Source organism: Enhydra lutris, unplaced genomic scaffold, assembly GCF_002288905.1.
Source record: "Enhydra lutris kenyoni isolate GAN:26980312 unplaced genomic scaffold, ASM228890v2 scaffoldscaffold29, whole genome shotgun sequence".
In the NCBI taxonomy this organism is placed as follows: Eukaryota; Metazoa; Chordata; class Mammalia; order Carnivora; family Mustelidae; genus Enhydra; species Enhydra lutris.
The window spans coordinates 11,724,530-11,742,806 of record NW_019154113.1 but is presented as its reverse complement, the minus strand read 5'-3'; the positions used below and the strand labels follow the sequence as shown (position 1 = coordinate 11,742,806).

Sequence of the window (18,277 nt, the reverse complement as noted above, 5' to 3'; positions counted from 1 at the left end):
TATATATATATATATATATATATATATATATATATGTCCTTTGAGTAATTCTGGGTACCTGTTAGATGATTAAGCAGTTAATATGTGGTTTCCCCTTCCTTTCTCCCCTCCCCAGGCTAGACTCCCCTGCCCCCACAACACCATTCTCATTGATTGCTCCCTCATCTAAACTAAAAGGCTCCAGGGCTGTAATGTGCTCGTTGTGGATCACTTGGGATTTTGGGTATCAATCCCAGTTCCCGTGTCCTGCCCCTCTCCATTCTGTGGACGTGTTTGTCAAGTGATAGGCCCTCATTGCTAGTTGGGAAGATACAGTGGTGGTAAATTCGAAGCCTTCTTTACTTGGTCTTCATGCCATGGGAACTCAAGCCCCTTTTGTTAAGTTACCATGAACCCTGGGTTCTGGGTTGCTAATGCGCTTCCCCTCCTGTGCTCCAGCTCTGAGCAGAAGAGTTGGACGGCCCAGGTGTTTTTCTGGAGTCGATCCAGTTTAGGTCTTTCCCTTTAGAGTAACTTCACCGATACCAGTGTGTCCCTGAATTGCTTTTACTCTACGGGGAGGGCATATTGCTTGTTTGACTCCCGGAGTTGATACCCCATCTTCCCATAGCCTTCTGATGCTTCTGTTTGTGGCTTCTCCTGTCATCTGCCTACCTAGGTTGCTTTTTCCTGAGGGGTGTTTGGAATGAGGAAGGAGTGGGATGTGTGGTAGCCCATAGTGGTCTTTTTTGGATTAGGTGTTCACGTCACACTCGGAATGCTCTTTTTTAGTTTTTTTCTGTTGATTCTACCAGGGCCAGAACTCACTGCCAGAGATTGCAAGGCAGGACATCTGGTTGGGGGTAATGTCTATGTGTTTTCATACCGCTCTCCAGATGAGCCTGATTTGCACCTGTGGTTGAGAACCAGTGATTGGATAATTGAACCAGGTTGTGTTCTTACTCTTGGGGTAACGTTGCTTTGCTTTTTTTTTGTTCTGCATTGGATTTTTCCTTTGTGTGTGTGTGTGGGGTTGTCTTAGGGAGAGAATGATACTGAACAAATGAGACTTAGTGGATCCAGACTGGTTGACCTTCGTGTGTCACCCTGGGAGACTTGCTATCTTATTTCTGAGCTTCTGTTTTTCCTCATCTGATTGAAGAAGAAGAAGATACTATCCCTCTTTGGAGTTTTATAAAAGAACTAACCTATACAAATTAAGTGGTAAATGGCATGATCTAAGCACTCAGGAAATTGTAGATACTAGGGAGGTTGGGAATGATAATAATGACATTATTTGCAGTATAAAAATACAAATCTGAATTTGAAGATTTTGATTTTGTGTTACCAGAATTAATTCTCTGCTTTCATTTTACTGCTTCTTAAAAAAAACAGATTCTACAGAAACAGATTTATGTGCAGTTCTTAAATCTTAATTTTTTTTTTTTTTCAATTAAGTCACTCAGCATCTGAAGAAGCTTCCGGTTCAGACTCAGGCAGCCAGTCGGAGAGTGAGCAGGGCAGTGATCCAGGAAGTGGACATGGCAGTGAGTCAAATAGCAGTTCTGAGTCTTCAGAGAGCCAGTCGGAATCTGAAAGTGAGTCGGCGGGTTCCAAATCCCAGCCAGTCCTTCCAGAAGCCAAAGAGAAGCCAGCCTCTAAGAAGGAACGGATAGCGGATGTGAAGAAGGTATCTACTTTGCTATACAGAGAAAGTGTGCTGCGAGCTGGGACCAGCTAGTAGACCTCTATTTCCCATGGAAAACTTACGAGTTAATCTGGATAATAAAAACTGTAGCTACCTTTTGTAATCATCTATTGCCTGTGGATATAAACAGGGACTGCTTTCTATTCTGTTTGATATAGTAGATACAGGGCCATAAGGAAAATAATTACATGAACCGTCAAATTACAAAGCAAAAAGGCACATTTTTATAATTTTTTTTTTTTTTAAAGAGTGAGCAAGCTAGTTGGGGGAAGGGGCGAAGGGTGAGCGGGAAAGAGAGAATCTTCCGTGGGGTCCATCCCCAGCACGCAGCCGGACACAGGGCTTGATTTCCCGACCCTGAGATCATGACCTGAGGTGAAATCAAGAATCGGACGCTTAACCAGCTGAGGCACCCAGGCACCCCTATAGTTTTGGTTTTTAACATTTAAAAAGGTAATAGTCAATACTGAACAATACTAGAGAGAATTACTGACAGATGATTATGGAATGTAGTTGTAAAGCTTAGTGATGGATGATAACAACTCAAGAATAAGGATAGTTTTTTTGTATCTGAAGGATGGAAGAGAAATACTTCTCATAGGAAAAAGAGTTACCTGCATCTAGGCAATGTAGGTATTATGAACATAGAAGAGTATTCTAGCAAAGAATGCAAACAAGCCAAAATTCTAAGTGCATAGTGTGGTCTCATTGAGGCACAAACTTCGAAGTGCATTCCTTTTAGGGAAAAATTAATGAGTTGGCCTAATTAATCACAAGAATGCAGCCAATCTTTTAAAATTCCATTTTGAGACACTTGTATTTGAATCACTGACGATAGAAAAGAATATTCTTTTAGAAATTTAAGAATAAAATGCCCTAGTGAAATAAAAAGCTTTATGCTGAATCGGTTTTTATTCTTCTAAGATAGAAATCTAAGCACATATTTTTGTAGTAGTACAAACAATTTAAAATTACCTGCTGGATCTACAGAATAGCTTCAATAGATGTGCTGTGAGGGATGGGAAAAGGAAAGCTGTCCCTTGCTACTTTAGTTAACAGAGGAGTGACTTTCAGACACTCAACTACTCTACCTTGTTGCCTGCTCATTGTATGGGTGGACCTTTCACAAGAGGGAATATATGTAGAAACACCTATTAGAGGTTTTGTTCTGAGTATCACTAAACTCAGACTAACTGCCCAGGCTTGTAGCGGAAGGCTTTTCTCTGTGATCTTCAGAGTGTAGTGTCAGAGCCTGGTTTCCTCTACATCTAGATCAGGTGCTCTTTTCAGAACACCACCACACAATTTTGAGGGAAGTATAATGGGTTGAGAAAGTCTGGATATGACTTTCATCTGTGCAGTGGAGATTTCTTGACTTGCAGAGTAAAGGAAACCATGGAAACCATTACTTAACATAGTGCTTAAAACGTCACTGAGATCATGTTGATCAGGATTCACAGTGGTTAAGTTTTAAGACCTTATATATTTAACCTTATATAAAAAAATAAAGGGAACTAAGAAGGGAAATCATGACTAAGACTGAATTTCATAATGGAAGTACAGCTTCAGACAGAAATATTAAAATATACTTCCAAAGTTAAGGTGATCAATTCCAAGAAGTTAAATAGTAAGGTTAATGCGTGGATGCGTGTTCTAACCAGTTAGAATGATTGGATTTTGACTTTAAGGATATTATTCTAAAATGAGAACTTCTGAGGAAAGCTCTTTGTTTTCTGTATACAGAGAACAGTGTCCCTTTACATGGTAGCTTTTTTACTGAAGGGGGTTGAATTAGATATTGTGGCCCTCAAAAGGACAGAGATGAACTCGGGATGATATTAGTATGTGTACATTATGGTATAATATAGTCCCAAGAGTTGAGCCTGGATTCCTAGTATTTTAAAATGATAAAACTAATCAGTGGTCTTTTCAGTGATTTAGCAGTCCGAGTTTATAAAAGCTCCTTAAATACCTGTGCTGAGTAAAGAAATTTCATAGCTCTAACACAGGTCCCAAAAGGGGTCAAGGTTGAGGTAGAGGTTGGGGTTGGCATGGCTAGGTAAACCTCTTTGTCACCTTTCTTTCTCTTCCAAATTTGTTCAGTGTTCTGCTGCCTCTGTCACCTAGATTTCCTGCCACTATGTTTTTCCTAACTCTGGTTGGGCACTTTGTCTTCTCAGCTCTGAGATTATTTCAAGGCCATTATGGATTTATCCCCTTTATAAACTGAGAACACTGGATTCTGTGATAAAATTGGATTCTTGTTCTAAAATGCCTTTTCCTAGAACATCTTGCTTGTTTTCTTTGGAGGCCTTGGTTTTCTTCAGCTTACTTGGCTTTTTTTTTTTTTTTTTTTAAGGCACTTTGGTAATATCCTCCCTTGCCTTAATGACATTCTGTTTTTTTCTGAGTCGTCTTTCATCAGTTTTGTCTTTTTTGGGGTCCACTTTCCACACTCTTCATGAGTCTCAGCCAGGGGCTTCTGCGGCCTCACTTTCTAAATATTTTCATGAGATTTGCTGTTACCTGTATTTTGACAGCAAATCCACATTTCTAATCTTGGCTCTCAGGCATTTCTTCTACATGTTTATTAACATCTTCATTTCAGTGTTCCCACAATCCATCTAAATTCATTTTGCCTCTGTGTAACTGATTTCATTAGAAGAACGCCATGATATACTTGGTAATAATTATCTGTGGGAAGGAGACTGAGGTTGGGGGTTATAGACACTCAGAGGTTTTGTGGGGCCTTCTACATTTTTTCTGTAGATTTGTCGATTTGAGTCTTTTTATTATAAGATGATGTTGGTATATTGTGGGGAAAAAAAAAAACTGTCTCTCCAACTAAGCTCTCCTACTTATTTATTTTCAGTAGAAAAAGGTGGTTTTATGAAGGCACGGGAACAGGACCCATAGACCGAAAGAGCTGCCTACTTAACTTATTTTGAGATTTTATTTTATTTAAGTAATCTGTATAAGCAACATGGGGCTTGAACGTAGAACCCTGAGATCAACAGTTGCATGTGACTGAGCCAGCCAGGTGTTCCTACTTTTTTCTTTTTCTTTTTTTTTTTTAATTACTAGTGAAGATTGTTACTAAAAATCAAGTCCCAAAAACCAGGCAAAGGGTAATTACCGTTGGAGAATAAAATAGAATGATCCAGAGAAAGATTGGCAGTGGTGCTCATTTCTGGAACTTCTAGCTAAGTGTCAGAAATGCCCAATATGCGTGCTTCTGGCATGTTATGTATGCATCCTGAGGAATTTAAAGAAATAGACAAATGTTCTGATTCTTATTTAATTAGAATTGTCGGGGACTTGCTTGTTTTTTGAGCTCCGAGATAGGTCAGTGTGCAGTCACACCTGAAACTGGAAAGCATTAGGGACTTAAAATTCATTAGTAAAAACTTTGTCTTCAGTGGAAGCTTTGCCATATTACTCAACTGTAAGTTTATATTTTAATGACCAGTAATCAGCATGCCATGTAGTTTGAGAGCCATTCAGTAAAGAAGAGGCATTGTTAAACTTCACTGTGTTCGGGATAATACAGGGGGTACTTTATTATCGCTAAACAAAACTAACACAAAACAACCCTTTTGATATTTAGTTACTTGAATTTTTTTTAGATGGAGATACATGTTCCAGTAATGAAAATAGTAAATGGGGGATCAAGAAAAAAGGATTCACACATGGTCTATTAATTTTACAGATGTGGGAAGAATATCCTGATGTTTATGGGGTTAGGAGGTCAAACCGAAGCAGACAAGAACCATCACGATTTAATATTAAGGAGGAGGTAAGAAAAAGAAATGCTTTAAGAGGATACATTTAAATTCCTTATCTTACCTCATCCTTTTCAACTCTGGTGTGTATGTTCCCATTAACTTGAGCTTTATGCCTGAGAATTAAGTGACTCTGTTGCGAGCTTTCTCAACCTAGAACTGCAAGGAAAGCCACAGGTGTCTTTTAAAGAAAAGAAATTTACCAGGAAGATTGTGTCACAATGAATGTTTTAGTAGAGTGTTAGAGTATTATACAGTATTGGCTTCACATTTTTATTTTCATTTTTTTAAATGTTTCTGGATTTCGAGTGAAATTGTTGATTGCAAGAAGTTTATCTTTTAAAATAACGTAGTTTCTAAATCTCTTAGATTTTTGTTAAATGAGTCACTTGCTTGGTAAATGTAATAATGGACGTAGTTTCAGATTTATTTTCCGAGAAAGGAAGGAGAGTTTGTGTAACCTAAGTAATGTGTTTTAACTAATTCTTCAAATTTGCTTTCTGGTTTTAGTGTGCAGTATAAAATACTTTACACATATAACTCTGATCTAATTGTGAGAGATTGAATGGATTGGTGATTTTTAAAAATTGGTATTATGTACTGGGTTCTTTTGTTTCCATGACATCAGACTTTTCTCACCTTTCTCAGTTTGTGTGGTATTTTTGTCCGTTCTTACCTCTATATTGGGTTTATGGACCACATTCTGAAGAGATGCTCTTTTACGTCTCTGTGAAATGGCCCCTTTCTGCATTCTTAGGAGGACTTTGCTATTCTTAACTATGTAATATCCTTCTGATGAAGGTGAAATGTTAATATCAGAGGTTAGTGAGTTGGGGGGTGGATTTTGGTAAATGTACTTTACAGATCTAATTGACTATAATATCCACATTGCCTTCATGGTGTTTTATTTTGAATGACCTGAGTGGTTTGCCTTAGCTTTCTTTTTCCTCGGTGTCTAGGCCTAGGTTCCTGAGCCATGTTGGTTACAACCAGTCCATAGTTGAGTCACTCTTGTCCTCTTGTATATAAATTAACACATTCTCGGTAGGGCACAAGACTAACAGCAGTAGGAATATTTGCCAGTTTCCCTAAGTTTGGGGGGAAAGAGCTGTTGAGATGTTTTTGACTGTATAAACTTTCCTTGGCCTAGTGCTGTCAGGCCAGACAGCAGAGCACTGTCAGCTTGTGATTGAACATGCTCTTTAATGAGTCTGAAATGGAATAGATCAGTAGGTCAGCACCTTTAATGGCACACTAAATGTGGCATTTTCACATGATATTCGAGATCTGCAGTATCCAGTACGGTTGCCACTAACATGCGGCTTTTAAAATTTGTATTAAAGTCCAATTAAAGGAAGGATTCCGTTCCTTAGCCGCACTAGGCACATTTCAGGGGCTCAGCAGTCCCTTGTGGCTGCCGGCTACTAGATTGGATCCTGCAGATACAGAACATTTCCATCATCATGGAGAATTTTATTGGCCATGCCCTTGTGGAAGTTAAGCCGAGAGAAATATTTCCTGGTGTTAGAGGTAACTCCATTATAACAGACAGATTAATTCAAAGGAAAAGAAGAGTGAGCGCCACCAAACACAGGGTTCTTTTGTCTGAAAGCTCATGTTGAATGATGTTATGATGGAGCAGATTGTTGAATCAGGGGTTCGTGTTGTCCCTGAGAACTGTGAATTAAAGTCTGTGATCATTTCTCCCCCCTCACACACTGAAGGCAAGTAGCGGGTCTGAGAGTGGGAGCCCAAAAAGAAGAGGCCAGAGGCAGCTGAAGAAACAGTAAGTCTTTCATGGGGCACGTACTTCACACAGGGGTTTTGAGCACGTCCACTTCTGTGGGGCTGCCTTTGTTGTGTGGTAGTCCACTCCGGGTCTCAGAGTCTGCTGCTCCTCCTGCTGTCGTGGGCCACGGTCTGCTGTGTCCCGCTGCCTCAGCCCCCTTGAAGCCCAGAGACCCCATCTTGTGTGTGTCCCATGTGTGCTGGGCTACAGCTTACCCCACCTGGTGAGCCCGTTAGCCCCGTTGTGGTTTTCTTTAAAATGTGCACAAATTCTATTGTGATTGAACAAGGAACAAATGGAGATTGGCTTTTTTTCCCTTTTCATGTGGTTCTGACTGGACACCCAATGTAGTATGAAATTTCTCACTGTTCTTACTATGTAATTTTTAATACTGCAGTTCACAAGGCAGAAAATTTTAATTCTTGGGCATATGAAATTCCTTTAGAATATAGATTATATATTTATTATTTTTAAAATCTACAATTCTACTTAAGGTGAAAAAAATATTTTTATTTATATTTTTTAGAATTTAAAAATCATCCTTGGAGGGGGTCTGGATCTCTGATAGTCTGAATTCTATGGCCCGTCTCCTCAGGGGCTGCATTTGAAAATGCAGATACTGAAATTCTGGCAGACAAATTCAGGGGTTTCTCATGGTAAATAGTTGTCCATGGTGCCTATTAAAATAGAACCCCAGTTATATATATTTTCTGTCCTAAAATATTAGTATTCCTTAATAAAATTTTGGCCTAAGGTAAAGGAGTTTGAATTTTTTAAACCTGTTTTCTCCTTTTCCAAAATAGAGTAATACTTGTTCTGCCAACCTAACAGGGTTGTTGGAAACTATGCTAGGGAAAGTCAGATATTTAGTATTGCCCTCCCCAGAGCACATCCAATTTTCATTTGTGTTTTAAATATTTAATTAGAGTTGGAGGAGAAACTGTAGGCAGGCCTGTACTTCTTGGCATCTTAAAAGGCTTTTGTTCTACTCCAGTCCCATGGCCTGCTTGGGAAACTGTTCTGATCTAATGGCCTTTTGGGAGCCTTTGGGAAGTCCATGCACTTGGTCTTTTCTCCACCATCTGGCTACGTTCTTCTGGTCTCTTGACTGGTATCTACATGGTGCTGTGCTTGAAAACCTCTATAACCTACTTTAAGAGCCTTCTCTGCCTGTGCAGAAGCCCACTGGCCCCTGTACTTATTTTCCTCCAGTCATCCTGAGAGTTCTCTAAAGTTGACAGCCCTTAGTGGCCTTCCTTCTCCTGAGTAGAACCTCTTAGTTTCCTTTCAGGGGCCTGGATCTTCTGTAAGGCTGCTTCCCAGCCCCAGGTTCTTCCTTAGGAACTTGTAAGGGCTGTGGGCGTTCCCTTCATGCTTGTTTGTGTGGGGGCACTGGGCTAGCCTCACTTCCTGCCATCCACTGTGCAGCTGGTGAGTACCGGGGCTTATGAGGAGCTTTTCTTACTTAGTGAGTAAGATTAATTGGAGGAGGTGCCACAGTAACTGAAGTTGGAAGGCACAGTACTAAAGGGGGCCCTCTGTGATCTGAGCAAGCTCAGTAGAACCTAGTGTGGGGGCACATAGATTTCAGAATTGACTCAAAGAGAGTGGAAATTTTGAAGTATTAGCACAGGGAAATGCTTTTCTGAAACCCTGCAGACTGTACCAGATTTTGAAGTTCTTCTAAAGGAGCTATTTTTATTAACTTTATTTTTTGAATTCAAACTTTAAAAAAAGCTCTAAGAACAAAAATAGTGTAAGGAATGCCTGTGTACTTTACCCAGATTTGCCATTGGTTACTACTTTTGCCCCATTTGCTTTATTGCTGGGGGTGCTTTTCTTTGTATATATTTATATATGCATGCACATAATATTTTTTCTGAACCACTTAAGACTAGGATTGACACACATCATGGCCTTTTACCCCTAAATACTGAAGTCTGGATTTCCTAAGAAGAAGACTATTCTCTTTCCTAAGTACAGGGTAGTTTTAATATAAATAGATTTAACATTGCTAAAATATTTTAGTATAATTCATATTCCCATTTTGTTAATTGACCCAGTAATGTCTTAAAACATTTCCTACCTCCACTGCAGGGTCCCATCTAGGGTTAGATATTTTATGTAAGTGGTCAGGTTTCTTCACAGCACTATCACAGTGCTTTCACACTACTTTGCTTTGATGACTTTGGCATTTTTAAAGAATAGAGTTAGGGTTAGGGTCCCCAGAGTCATAATGTGAATTAGCATTTTAAAAATTCAGAAGTTACACAGTGTAATGTTCCTATACATTATTGAAAACATTTTTCAAGTTAGTTGGCAATGTTAAAAATTTGAGAAATGGTACTTAAGAGTCCAGATTTCTAGCTTCTTCGAAAAATCTGTCAGTGCTGGCCCCTATAACAGTGGTCTTTATAACCTGATGGACTGGGAGTTCTCCATTTGACCCCATTTACAGACCTTGCCTGGCCTAATGGGTATTTTAGTCGTAACCCCTGACCTAGTCATATTAACCAATAAAATTTTTCATTTATTTACCCCACTCCTGCTGTTTTAATCACTGAACTGTTACCCATGCCGCACTTATTAATGTTGTCCAGATTTGTGAAAAGTTGTATAGGATTTTTGCTGACTCATGGTCCCACCAGTGCTTCAAACCGCTCTAAAATGGTTCCAGAACCTTTTCTCCCAACTGTAGTTTTAAAAAAAAAATGTGTTCACTGTAAGTCACTTGAAGTTTTTCTCCTGGGATCATAGTTTCCCCCCACCGCCCCCCAGTGCTTTGAGTTGGAACTCTGTCACAAACTCATGACACAGTGGAGGAGAATCTGTTAGCCCCAGATTTTCCTTTTTCATTGGAACTTCTTCCTGAAAGGCCTTTCTTCTGGGAAAATGTACTGAAAATAAATGAAGTTTAAGCAGCTCTTTTCTTCTTTTCCTGATCTGCCTTCTAAAAGTAGAGGATAGACGAGCCCCCTTCTTTGGGCTTTTAGTGATAATTAGTAGGACTCTTGGCCACAGTTTAGGCCTGTTTTATTTATGAAGGAATTTTGTGTATTCCCTCCTTCACAGCTGTTTATAGATTTGATTTGTGTCTTAGGATCTGCGTTCTGCCCAACACCTTTTTCCAATAAAGGAACAAAACTATACCTACTTAGCTTGCATTCTGACTTTTTCATGTCTATTTACATTGCCTTAGAGCCTCAGTGGCCAAATCTTAGTATTTTTCTCCCCAGTTCCCAAGATTTTGGTAAAAATTTCATTGATTCCTTCTTAGGGAATCCCGCTGATGCCCTCTTAAAGCTGGATTTGGCAATTCAGGTCTCCTTTGACATGTGAAAATTTTATTAATCATAATCTTGTATTTTATTTCTATTTTTTAAAGATTTTATTTATTTATCAGAGAGAGAGAGAGAGAGAGAGAGAGAGCGCGCACAAGCCGGGCAGTGGCAGGCAGAGGGAGTAGGAGAAGCAGACTCCCTGCTCAGCTAGGAGTCCAATGCAGGACTCAATCCCAGGACCCTGGATCACAACCTGAGCGGGAGGCAGATGCTTAACTGACTGAGCCTCCCAGGCATCCCAATCACAATCTTATATTTTAGACAACTCCCAATTGTAGCCTGACTTGTAATGTATGGCTTAGTCAGGGAGTCATCATCCTAAAATTTGTATTATGTGTAAGAAACCAGTGATCTAAGAGAGCCCTTGACATCTGCAGGGTTGGGAAGTAATGTTTTTGTAGCTGATCACTCTTCTCACTTCCTCTTTATTCAGAGTGACTTAGTGTCACTGATCCTAACTTACTTTTCCCCCTGTTCTTGAAAGTTAAAACAAAATTTAAAATAATCCACCCAGTTTCAAATACCTGTACAAATTTAGGCCAAAAGCCTTTAGTTGTTCAGATCCTCCCAGAACGGGTAGCTTGTCTTTTCCTGATTCTTTAGTCTTCAGTGGGTTATGATTGAAAGGAGGAGGGCTGGAGGTTTGACATGGAATGCCAGATACATCGTTCTCACTTGGGCCAGTTGTTTTGCTCAGTTATTGTACATTCTCATACTGGAAGATGCTCAGTCTTCCTAGTTGTCCATAAGTCTATACACCTGCAATTTAACTGGAAAACTCTAGCCTCAGCACTGATGAAGGTTACTGCCATTATTGTCTCAGAGTTGTAGAAGTGGACCCCTTAGCTGCCCTGATTTAGGTTCTCAGTTCCTGGGGCGTTAGGTAAATTACAACTAATACTTGACCGTGGATCTTTCTCATCTGATCTGCTCTCCCTTAACATCTTAGTTGTTTTGTGTTCTTTCAAGCTATTTTCCTGTGAAACCACTTTGGTTTGGCTATGTGAGCCCCTTCCAAGGGGTAAACTGTTCTGAACTTGGTCCAAGAAAGATTACAGCCTCATGTGCCAGTCTCCCAGTGCCTGGAGACCGCTTCCTTCCTCCCTTCCGGGCTATCCCCTTCTATTCCTTTGATTGCTTAGCAAACAGTTCTTGTACTTAGTTCTAGGGAAAGGGATTAACTCAGGTATCCAGCGTGTAGTTAGACATAAGGAGGTCTTTGTTTAAATGAGAGAAGGAAGGCTATTAGGCAATATTAATAGGCCTTGGTGAATTAGCAGTCTGCTTCCAAAAAGTACCCTATCTGTCTATTAGACTGATAGGGTTCATTCTTAATTATTTCTTTATTTAACAAAGCAGTGTCTCCCTTCATTTGCTTGCCTTTGTGCTAAGTCTGGTGCAAAAGGTGAACAGAAGTGGCCCTGCCCAGAAGCAGTCACCTATGCCAGAGGAGATGGATGTGAAGCACACAGTGCCAGTGGAACTTGAGTAATGTGTTCTGTTGGCTCTTCATGCTTTCTAGAGTCTCCACTCACTCAGGTGTTAGTGTGGCTCCCGGGCTTTTTAGGAAGATTCTCAGGAATCGGTTGATAACCACCTTCTTGCAATAAGCTTCCTTTATTCCTTTGACCTATTCTCTTATGAAGAACGTTGACGTGACTTTGTGATTCTCTATTAGTTGTCTTTAGCATCATCTTACTTCCTAGTCATGGGCCCAGAGGCGCAGTGGTGATTGCTTTGTAAAACCTCAGGTACTTGCCTGTGAGGTTTTTTTTTCCCCCCCCCCTGGATATTTCATGCCCAGTGACTATTATATGTTCCTTCCTTTTTCCCTAGAAATGAGCTAAGCCCCACATTTGGTCTTCAAACTTCAAAAACTCTGGGGTGGTAGGAGAGAACTATAAGATATGGCTCTTTAAAGCCTTCTAAGATCTCAAGGAGCAAAGGAACACCTACTTTGTCTAATAAATAATTACTAAAGACTACATCTTTAGTTGAACAGATTATTTAGTAGGTGGTAGATTTATTGTGAAAAATAATTTTAGGGACTGTTTCATCAAATATATTCTAAACATGTTAAAATATCCAGTATAGTAGTTCTAGAATGAGTCTAACCAGTATTAGCATCATCTTTAAATTTGGTAAAATTCAAGTTTTTAGGCCTCTTATTAGACTTGTTGAATAAGAAATTATAGCTGTGGTCCAAAAATTTCTTTTAGTAAGTTTTTCAGGTGGGTTCTGGTCATCTTAAAATTTGAGAACTAGTCTAGTATATATTATGGCTTCAATCCATTCAATGATAGTAAATAAAAATAGCGTATGAGAGATTTAATAGCTTTTTTTTTTTTTCCAGAATAGTTAAAAAAAATACTATTGTAGTATCCATTTTCATTTATTTTTGTCACCAGAGAAAAAACAGTCCAGGAAGGAACATAGCCAAAATTTAAATGGAGCTAGAATAAACCTTTTTTGGCCATAATGCCTAAAATACACATGCTCTGCCTTTTGGAGAATCCGATTGAAGTTGGTTTTGTCAGATTCTTCAAATTAAACAATCTTGAGTTCTTTTAGAAAAAAATGATTTTGCTTTGCTTTTGATCACAGAGAAAAATGGAAACGGGAACCCTCAGAAGATGAACAGGAACAAGGCACCAGTGCAGAGAGCGAACCAGAGCAAAAAAAAGTGAAAGCCAGAAGACCTGTCCCCAGAAGGTGCAGTGTTTGCTTGAACATCTCTGCTTCTGGTGGCGCTTAATTTGTTAGATGGTGGATGATTTGGTGTTAGAACGACAGCCTTAATTGATGGGATACCACATGTTGTGACTCTGGGCTTTGGAAGTCTGTGTTCACTTCTTGCCAGTCTACCTCATTAGCAAGTGATTAGATGTTGGGGACGCTTACATATGACTGGGTGCTTGCATGGTATGTCTCACACAGCGAAGCTTCTTTTCCTTCCTCCATGCTGTACTAGTTAGGAGGGGTGGACTTGTCTTCTGCTTTTAAAAAACCTCCCTGTGTATTTGAGTAGTGTGTAGGCTCTTTTTGGGAGAAGTAATTCCTGAGTTTAAAACACTGGCTGGTTGAAAGCATGCTTCACTGCTTATTACCTTGTTATTAGAATCTATCACGAGCAGAGAACATGATTGTGCAGAGAAGGAAGTCGGAGGTGGTAGGAAACTTTGGTAATTTTTGTTCAGATGTCTGGCAGCAGGGTACTGGTATTGATGAAAGGAAGGCGGGAGGCTGAGATCATAGGGAAATTTACCTCAGAGTAATGCTTAGGATGGGGTTGACAAGCTTTTGCCTTTGGGCCAGATCCTACTCACCACCTATTTCTGTACGGCCAAGTGTAGCTTTTATAGATCAACATTTATAGTCTGATAGTAGGGAACACTAAGTTTGAACCTCAGTTAAATGAAATGTTATCCTTTCAGAAAGAATTCTGTTCTTCTCATTAGATGTGTATCGCAGAAAGTGTACTGAGTGATGATTATTCTGAGTGTTGTCAGTAAATATTATGTGAAAATTCATTTTCCCTCGTTATATCAGTGCCTGGGTAGTGGCCTCAGTTTTGCTTCTTGTCTGGGAAAGCTAAAAATATTTATGCTCTGTCCATTTGCAGCAAAACATTTGCCTACCTCCTACTTAGGACATTCTACAGCTGCCCCCACCCCAGCAGGGAAATTCACATCTGAGTTTGGTGTCCTTTTGTCCAGGTTTAAGTGCCTCCTCAGCTTTCTCTTCTAGAGTTTACCTGTCATTTACTGACCCTGATCAACGGTCTGTGTGGCATTGGTTATGGAAGATAAAAGAGAGACAGGCAGGATTGTGGGTTTCCATCTCCCCCTTTCTCCTTTTGCCTTTTTATCATGGGTAGCGTATTTGGGGATTTCCTTCCGAGTGCCCAGGCTGTGGCTTTCTGTGCTGGTTGTTGCTGGGAGTCACGCACGGGGCTTTCTCCGCAGCCTGTTCAGCCGGTGTGCGGCAGGGTGCGCGCGCTCTCAGGTCGTCTTCCGGGTATGCTTTGTGTGCATGTAACAGAAATTCATGTGGAGTGATTTCTGTCCTTTGCTCCTTCTGTATAGACAGCATTTCATGTATCTTGTTCTGCGTTTTTCTTTCCTTCTCTTGGAAATGTTTCCTATCAAAACATGGAAACGTTTTGGTGTTTTTTTTTTGAGGGGGGGTTGCTGGCTACCTAGTATTCTGTTCAGGAACTGATTCCCAGCTGATTAAGATTTAGCGTTTTCCTAATTTTTTGTTATTGCAAACAGTACTACGGTGAATACCTTACTACGCCTGTATCTGTGTGTATCTGTAAGAGCAATTTCCTGAAGTAAAATTGTTAACGTTTGTGAGTTTGGTATTTTCAATATGCCCGCCAAAGAGGTACCATCAGCAATAGGTTGCATGTCCGGTAATCCTGAGGAACAGTGGAGAACCATTGCCTGGGAATCTACTGTGTCTCTTTATGTGATTGAGGATTCTCAGCATTAGAATCACTTCTGTGTTGAAAACGTAGATTTCTAGTCAATTAGAATCTCAGCAGATGGAACCCAGGAATGTTCCTGGCTGACACTCCCCAGGTTAGTCCTGTGTGTGGACTGCTGCTTTGGGAAATGATAAAGATTTGAAACAGACACCAAGGGATAGAGTGAAGACTTTGCTATTTTTTCTCTTCTCATTTCAGAACAGTGCCCAAACCTCGTGTTAAAAAGCAGCCGAAGACTCAGCGTGGAAAGAGAAAAAGGCAGGATTCTTCTGATGACGATGATGAAGATGACGAAGCTCCTAAAAGGCAGACTCGTCGCAGAGCGGCTAAAAATGTTAGGTGGGTGGTGCCCCAGAAGTCTTCCACTGGCGTGAGGGTGACGGTGTAGTCGGCTAGAACTTGGTTGTGGTAAGGGCAGAATTTGCATCTGATAGGCGGAAGTAATGACCCATGTCCGGAGGCTGTGCTCAGAGGTGTGATCAGTGTTCTTGTAGAAGGAGTGCTGCCGGCCGGTGGGAATGTGGAAAGAAGAGTGGCTCATTCGAGGCCTTCGTTCCTGAAAAGAAAACTGCTTCAGGGTGATGCCTTCATTTCATACCTTACTTTCTCAGGAAAGATGTTTGGATTGTATTCTCAGTTCTAAATTGCTCCTTCAGTTAGTTTCTCCTCAGGATCAGATTACATATTCGGTATAATAGTTTTATTAAGTTTACTAATAGGGTATGAAGCACTAACAGGAAATAAAAGAGGAAGGGATACATGCCAACATCAGTGTTTTATTTTATAGGAGTCAAGGGCATTTCATTTTCTTCTGGAGGATACACAGGTTTCTTCTGGTCTACTTAAAGGTGGTGAGGCTAAGTCCTGGAGATACTAACCTGGCCGTGTGTCCAGTTAATGACTCCACAGCTAGGACTAGGTGCCGAGTATGCTAACATATAGTTCAGCACTTTGTCCTCCTGCAGCTGTTACACATTCAGGAGCGTGTTTTTCTCTTGTGTGACTCCCAGACCATTTATTGCCCCTATATGGTGGGAGGTTACGTGTTAATATTACCAGGAAGTATGTTAGTTGAAGTTTTCAACAGTTTGGGAATACTCACATTTCATCTTCAAATATCATCAGGAAACAAAATAAAGGGTTCAAGTGTTTAGTCTTAGAAATACAGCTTTCTTTTTGCTTAATGAAACAGTAACTGTTTTTTCATTTATTATGCATTTTCTTTGTAGTTGTTCCCTTGTTTATATAGTCATGATCTCATATCACAAAACGAAAGCATAGCTGTGTCCTCCTGTATCTCGCTTATACAGATCACTGCAAATGTAGTCTGTTTTTATTTTAAACTGTGAGTAAACCTTCTTGCAGTTCTCAGTGAACATGCATTACTTCCTAAGTAGGATGAAAAAGAACTTTGAGCCCACTTTAACTGTGGCTGATCTTAAAACAACATGTTGGATCCAAAAGGGTATATGGTTTAGTGAGATTATTATTTGGTGGTGTTTAAGTCTGAAAAGGCAGTTTCTCATTTATTCAGCATTATTCCTCATGCAGTTACAAGGAAGATGATGACTTTGAGACTGACTCCGACGACCTCATTGAGATGACTGGAGAAGGAGCCGATGAGCAGCAGGATAATAGTGAGACTATTGAAAAGGTCTTAGACTCAAGGCTGGGAAAGAAAGGAGGTATGTGTCTTTGGGAAATAAATTACTACTTTTTTTTTTGTTTTTTTTTTTTAAGATTTTATTTGTCAGAGAAGAGAGAGAGCATGCACGTGCACAGGCAGGGGGAGGAGCAGGCAGAGGGGGAAGCAGACTCCCTGCTGAGCAAGGAGCCCAATGTGGGACTCGATCCTAGGATGCTGGGATCATGACCCGAGCTGAAGGCAGATGCTTAACTGACTGAGCCACCCAGGTGTCCCCAAATTACTTCCTGTATGTGCTCAGTGAGGCCCGAATCTTCTGTATTTCAGCTCTGAATTTCAGTCCGTGCTCTTATTGGTTGTGAAGAGTGGAAATTTTTCTTTCTTTCTTTCTTTCCTTTTTTTTTTTTTTTTTGCTTTTTCAAGTTTTTATTTAATTTCAATTAGTTAACATACAGTGTAATGTTAGTTTCAGAAAATTCAACACTTCCACACATTACCTGGTGCACATCACAGCTGCACTCCTTAGTCACCATCACCTGTTTCTACCCATCTCCACCCACCCTGCCTCCATTCTAGTAACCATCAACTTGTTCTCTACAATTAAGAATCTGTTTTCTGGTTTGCATCTCTGTTTTCCTCCATGTTTATCTGTTTTATTTCTTGAACTCCACATGAGTATTTGTCTCTGACTTATTTTACTGAGCATAATACTCTCTAGTTCCATTTTTGGTGTTGCAAACAGCAAGATACCATTCTTTTTTATGGCTGAGTAATATTCCATTTTCTTTATCCACTCATTTATCAGTGGATGTTTGGACTCCTTCCATAATTCGGCTGTTGTTGATAGCGCTGCTGTAAACACTGGGTGCTTAGGTCTCTTCAAATCAGTGTTTTTGTATCCTTTGGGTAAATACCTAGTAGTAGTTTGCATGAACTGTGGGAGTTTTTTTGAGCCAGTCTCATGGTTCATTGTTGAGGATATAGGGATATGTGCAATATGCCTTTGAGACTTAAAAATTAAGATGGTAAAGATGTGTTAATCTCTTAAAAAGCAGTGATGTAGCAGAGATTCTTGCTTACAGACATTAAACAAATTTACCTTTAATTAGGTGTTTCTGAATCTCCTTGTGAAATGTATCAAACTGGCTAAATACATTTGTGGATGATAGCAAAGATTTTTTTTTTATATCTAATTTGAGGTATTGCCTAACTCAGTTTCTTTGAGGTAACCTTCCATATAGAAAATATCAAATTATTGCCTAATTCTTTTTTTTTTTTTTTTTTTTTTTAAGATTTTGTTTATTTATTTGGGGGAGAATGAGTGAGAGAGAGCATGAGAGAGGAGAAGGCCAGAGGGAGAAGCAGACTCCCCAAGGAGCTGGGAGCCCGATGCGGGACTCGATCCTGGAAGTCCGGGATCATGACCTGAGCTGAAGGCAGTTGCTCAACCAACTGAGCCACCCAGGCGCCCTGCCTAATTCTTTTTTCTCTGTCTTTTTTTTTTTTTTTTCATCCAGCCTCACTTGAGGTTAAGAGAATAA

General features: G+C 40.0%; 1 protein-coding gene across 3 annotated transcripts in view; it reads left to right on the top strand.

The window, feature by feature from the left end:
• The window catches only part of LOC111152726 (chromodomain helicase DNA binding protein 2), a 116,751-nt gene that overhangs the window by 21,447 nt on the left and 77,027 nt on the right, over window positions 1-18,277 (top strand). The window contains exons 3-8 of one of the 3 annotated variants that reach the window (XM_022511309.1): window positions 1,438-1,669; window positions 5,397-5,483; window positions 7,194-7,255; window positions 13,204-13,311; window positions 15,290-15,430; window positions 16,643-16,776. In XM_022511309.1, coding sequence (XP_022367017.1) covers window positions 1,438-1,669; window positions 5,397-5,483; window positions 7,194-7,255; window positions 13,204-13,311; window positions 15,290-15,430; window positions 16,643-16,776 — 764 coding nt within the window. Of the gene's footprint in view, window positions 1-1,437; window positions 1,670-5,396; window positions 5,484-7,193; window positions 7,256-13,203; window positions 13,312-15,289; window positions 15,431-15,526; window positions 15,670-16,642; window positions 16,777-18,277 lie in introns of those variants that run through there. The other 2 variants (XM_022511310.1, XM_022511311.1) reach the window with 2 other exon arrangements.